General features: G+C 34.1%; 1 protein-coding gene across 1 annotated transcript in view; it reads right to left on the bottom strand.

Annotated features, from left to right (window-relative positions):
• Positions 1–1,947: 1,947 nt before the first annotated feature.
• Positions 1,948–6,062, bottom strand: part of LOC128706529 (survival of motor neuron-related-splicing factor 30-like) — a 64,364-nt gene continuing 60,249 nt past the window's right edge. Inside the window, exon 6 of the mRNA XM_070090863.1 lies at positions 1,948–4,189. Within this exon, the coding sequence (XP_069946964.1) occupies positions 4,043–4,189 (147 nt within the window). The 3' untranslated portion in view covers positions 1,948–4,042. The remainder of the gene's footprint in view (positions 4,190–6,062) is intronic.

The raw sequence follows: 6,062 nt of genomic DNA, 5'->3' as shown, positions 1-6,062 counted from the left end.
CATGCTTAGCCATCATACTTAATAATTCTAAATGATTCAGGCAAATGAATGTGTTAGAGAGAATAACTGTATGCAAGTCTATTATAATCATGTTGTAATCTGTTGCCACTGTCATCCAAGTTATTTATCTTATTAGTCCAAATACTCCCACTCTGGGATAGGGAATACTATACTGTACTTACATAATACGTACAACATAATCCCAACTCGTCAACGAGATAAAAAGTTAAATTGTGTGTGGAACAGAGATGACAAGTGTTGCTCATTGATGTATAAATAACTCTGGTCACTCTCAAGCAGATACCTACAATTTCACAAATAACCCACACTTAAAAGAATCCCACCATTAATGTAACCTTGCTCATACTCTAACACGTCCATTAAAAACCACTTGTCTCCATTCATTCCTATTTAACATGCTCACATAAGCCTGCTGGATGCTCAAGCCCATAAAACTCAAAGCCTCCTTAACCCTTTCCTTCTAACCAGGTTCTGGAACAACCCCTACCCCTCCCCTCCCACCCCAAATTTATATATCCCCTTTACCATCCTATTCTTCCTTTCTACATGACCAAACCACCTCAACAAAACCCTTTTGGTCCTCTGAATTATACATACTCTTGGAGACCCTACCTTACCTTTTAATTCTTATGTTCTGAATTCTCTGCAAGATATCTGCATTACATATTGCTTTCAAACATGACATCTCCACTGCCTCTAGCCTCTTCTTCATTACAACGTTCAAATCCCAGGCCTCATACTCGTATAAAAGTGTGGATACTATTATACTCTGGTACATTCCCTCTTTGCCTCTGTAGATAAATATAATTCTTTCCACAAATACCTCAACACACCACCCATCTTCCCTTACCCTATCTATTCTATGATTGACCTTTTCTTACATAAATTCATCTGCTGACATATCCACTCCTAAACATCTAAATACATCCACTTCCTCCAGTTTGATATTCAATCTATCATTGCCATGACTTTTCATCTTCATTATCTTGATTTTTTTTTAAAGTTCACTTTGAATTCCTTCTCTTACATGCCTTTCCAGATTCATCTGCCAAAAGAACTGCCTCATCAGAAAAAGAGCAAATGCGATAATTCCCCTTTATATGAGATTCAATATATTTTAATCCAGCAACATTTCCCAACACATTAGCATTCATCTCTTTTCCAACCCCATCTGTAAATATGTTGAGCAACCATGGTGACATCATTTATCCTGAGCTTTACACTCTGCACAAAAGCTTCTCAATTGCTTTCAGTAGCCTGCCACCAATATCATACATTTGCAAAATCTACCACATAGTTCCCCTATCAACTTTCATCAAATTCCTTTTCTAAACATACAAATGCAACAAATGGCTCTTTACCCTTCATACATATGTTGTATTATCATCATCAGTTTAAGCGCTAAACGAGAAAGGGTTATAATATTTAAATTATATCTTGTAACACATGAACACCAAATTCAGGTACTAAACTTGATAAAACAGATACAAAAGCTGTGATTAAGGAACAAGATGAACAAGTTTAAGAGTATGACAATATCAAGAAAGAATGCTGTGGAAAGAATGGATGCAAAAGAACTGAATAATGAATGACTGGATGTGCATTTCTGTCTGAGAACTGAGTAAAGCTTTTGAGCTGGCTTACAGGAAAAGTGTAGAGCAAATTAAGGCTAAATCAAGTAAGAGAGTGATGAAAAAATGTTAGCAGCAAGGCACTGGTACCTTGATAAGATATAGACAGTATATGTTAATGGTTGCAAGGATCACTGCCTAGTCTAAGACCAGGTCTCTTAAGCTGGATATAAAATGCTGTACTGCCAGATTAAGAACTATAATATTAAGAAACACATGATAAAGTAAAGGCATGTGTATACAGAATGGAGGAATTTTTTTTTAAGATTTGTGTGTTCAAGAGAAAGAAATGACGAGCAATGCTGCCAGTTTCCACCAATATAACAGGATGGTAGCCCCTCACTGAAAACTTACTACCAACATACTACATTGGGGTTTGAAGAATTGTACCTGCTTTTGCATGTGTTATTTTGGTTTTCATTATTTTACATCTACTGTAATATTAATTATGAATATGGCATACCTTCACATATAATTTTTGTTCCACTCACTAATACAGGTACATGTATTTTAATTTTCACCATATTGAGTATCTCCCACAAATGTTGGGCAACCCTCTGACTCTTCCTTTCCCCCAAAGAAAGATAGAATCATTCATTCATTTAATAGCTGTCCTGCCAGAACTGCTCAAATAACACTTCAAATGACCCTCAAAACTGTAACATCCCACCTTTCCTCCCAATAAATGTTTGTTCTAACATACTAAATATATATTGCTGCATCCTAGGTACACATTTTGGCTTGGGTACCTCTTGGAAAAATCAACTATCCTATTTGTGGTAATTAAGAGCATCAACTCAAGGGAAAGGTAGGAAAATTTTTATTTTATATTTCACAGGTTTTATCTGCATGGCAAATAAGAAAAGCTGTTTTTACATACAATATTAGTCAATTCTACCTACCTGATAAGTCAGCCAGTCACTATACGTAATAAATGGTAACTGACAAAAACATCTGGAGCATAAGATTCTTACAAATAATGGTCAAGAAATATTTGTTGTCTCAAATGTGATGAGCAAACATCAAACATTACCAGGAAAGGATCATTAATGATTCAGGGTATTTTGTGCCACCCAGTCAGATGAAAGGTAAATATATCTCGTGCTTTCAGTGATGCTCATTATGCTACCTAATCACATAATTTATTTTTAACTGAACTCTCAGCAATAACTCTTTTATTAGACTTTCATTCTAGCTTACTGTACTTATCTAAAGAGCAAAGAAACTTGTGAGGAACAAAACACAAAAGGGGAAGTCTTCTTTCTTTCAACACACTGGCCGCATCCCACCGAGGCGGGGTGGCCCAAAAGGAAAAACGAAAGCTTCTCCTCTCACATTCAGTAATATATACAGGAGAAGGGGTTACTAGCCCCTTTCTACCGGCATTAAAGAGGGAAGTAGTTAAGATAAAATAAGCCCCAAACAAAGAAAAGGGAATGAATATTGAATGACAGTTTATACAAAAGGTGATAATGAGAAAGTAGGAAAGGATCAAAAATGAGCTGGGAAGACTTTGATGGGAAATATAAAAGCTGAATAGACAAAAATACAAATACAATTAAATAAACTGATCATTTTTAGGAAAATATTACATGTACACTGGGACAGTGTTTTGGTTAAAAGTTCAAACAACCTGAACACATGATAAAGCCTGCAACTGCTTCTTAGTATTTAATCCACACACACTGTCCTAAGAAATGTGTGCAATTTTAATGACTGACAATATATGAAAAAGGAACATTGTCAAGTATGCACACCATTAGTTTTTCAGATGTTCTAGCTTCCACGGGAGTTATTTACTAATGCAAGGTTAGTTTTGGTTAAGTTGAAGCAAATTAACAAAAATTTATTTCTTCTAAATGAGCCCAACAGAAAATGAAATAATACATGAGAAGGGAGTGATATTATCTCAATGTACGTAAACGAAGCAGAGTAAACACAGACGAATTGCTGGGAGGTTAAAATGTCAGAAACCAGAGGTGTGCTCACTGGCTGATGTAACTTTTAGCTGGCTCCATTGTTCATTTAAAATTGCACACTTTACAAGGATAAAGTGTTAATCCAATGTCTATTCAAATCCACACACAAAAAAAAATTCAACCAACATCACCAACTGATTTATTAACTGTGTCCAAGATTAAAATTTGGCTTCTGCTCATTAAAGTTTTTTATTTTATTATAATCATTTTAAAATCATGTCTAATTACCTTATCGTATGAAAATAGTAAAATTGGTCAATATGAACAAGTAATGAACCCAAAGATGAAGAAGTTCATGATAACTCCTTCCCACTTTTGAGAGGTACAATGAACATCAAAAATAACAGTATTTTCGTGAAATGTTTTTTGTCCCTTGGTAAAAATATATTGAATGCTTGGGAGATTCACATCTTAGGTCCCTTTTCGCCACTTTTCTGCATGTGTGTATTCTGTCATTGGTTTTCCTCCAATACCACATGTGCCTATGCCAACTCTTCCATTTGCTGCATCAGGTGTTGCAAATATGGATTTCTTCGTCACTCCCTTCAGCTTTTTAATCTGGTGAATAAAGCAACACGTTTAGATTTAAAGGAATATTACTGTACCATCTCAATGGGAAAATAGAACAGAATTCTTGCGTGTTGCAAGAGGCAACTATAATGCTGATAGCAAGGGCCTAGTAACCCCTTCTCCTGTATACATTAATGAATTTCAAAAGAGAAACATACGTTTTTCTTAAAAAAAAAAAAAAAAAAAAAAAAAAAAATTTATATATATATATATATATATATATATAAATATATATATATATATATATATATATATTCACAATATTCCTTATGGGAAAAAATAGTCAGTATATATATACTGGATGATATATATATATATATATATATATATATATATATATATATATATATATATATATATATATATATATATATATATATATATATATATAAATATTAGGCATATGATAGAGTGGATAGAGGAGCAATGTGGCAGATGTTGCAAGTACAGTAGGGCCCCACTTATACGGCTGGTTAGGTTCCAGGCTACCGCCGTAAAGCGGAAACCGCCGTAAAGTGGAACACTCTATTTTTCCACTTACAAATGCATACAAACACTAGATAACAAGTTTACACTAACATATATTAAGTTAGCAATAGAACCAGGCATCAAAAACAATAAAAAAGTACAATACACACATAGTGCACTCATTACTTACCTTAAAATATTTATAGTCTTAATCTAGGGTGAGACAAGTAGTATTTATTGTAAAAAATCAAGTGTGGTATGTATGGTAGTCAGCCAGGCTACCATACCAGGCCACCCCACCCACACATACTATTCTATGATATTTAAGCATCCCAGAGCAATAAAATGTATATACAGTTCACTCATTACTTACCTTAAAATATTTGTAGTCTTAATGTATGGTCAGGAGTAAGTAAATGAGATAAAATGAATAAATGAGAGAGAGAGAATGAGTGCATGAGAGAGGACAGGTGCCGAGTTAAGTAAACAAACAAGGCGAAGGTAAGTTTTGTAAACAAACAAAATGTACACGTCTGGTTTGTGTAAAAGTTACATTGTGTACAAGTTGTCTTTACATTGATACGGTAGAATAAATAAAGAAGAACATTCCCATTCTCATGTAACATCATTTTGAGAAGAAATGACGCTCTGAGTGAAGGCAATGGAAATAAGTCACTCAGAATTTTACCCCCAGTAACACATTTTCTCTTATGTTGGATTAGAGAAAATGTTATTCTTGCCAACACTTGTACAAGTTATCTGGTTACCACATCTCATATTTATGTTTATTTATTCTACTGTGGGGTGTATTTATCATATTTATGTTATGCATCGTGTTTATTATATAATTTTGAAAATATATCCTAGATGGATTAATGAAAATGTGTATATTAACGTAATATACGACATTTTAATGAGACTAGGTGATTATTATTATCATTACTAATGACGTCTGGAGACATAAGACACTCTTACTGATTTTAATGTGAACCTGTATGCCAGCACAGTATGTAAGTTTATTTAGGTACAGGTACACATAAGTATAATTATCCGAGTACAGTGGACCCCCGCATAACGATTTTAATCCGTGCAAGAGGGCTCATTGTTATGCGAAATAATCGGTATGCGAATGAATTTTCCCCATAAGAAATAATGGAAATCAAATTAATCCGTGCAAGACACCCAAAAGTATGAAAAAAAAAATTTTACCACATGAAATATACATTTTCCTACACACAAAGAGAAGGATACATGCACAATAGTAGAGTAGTACATGCACAGTATATATTGTGCATGTATTACTCTACTAAATGAAGAATAAATGACACTTACCTTTATTGAAGATGCAGCAATGACTGATGAGACACTGTGTCCTGGGAGTGCCTTTTCCTCC

The sequence above is a fragment of the Cherax quadricarinatus genome, chromosome 3 (genome assembly GCF_038502225.1).
Source record: "Cherax quadricarinatus isolate ZL_2023a chromosome 3, ASM3850222v1, whole genome shotgun sequence".
Lineage (NCBI taxonomy): Eukaryota > Metazoa > Arthropoda > Malacostraca > Decapoda > Parastacidae > Cherax > Cherax quadricarinatus.
This window is presented reverse-complemented; position numbering and strand designations above follow the sequence as displayed.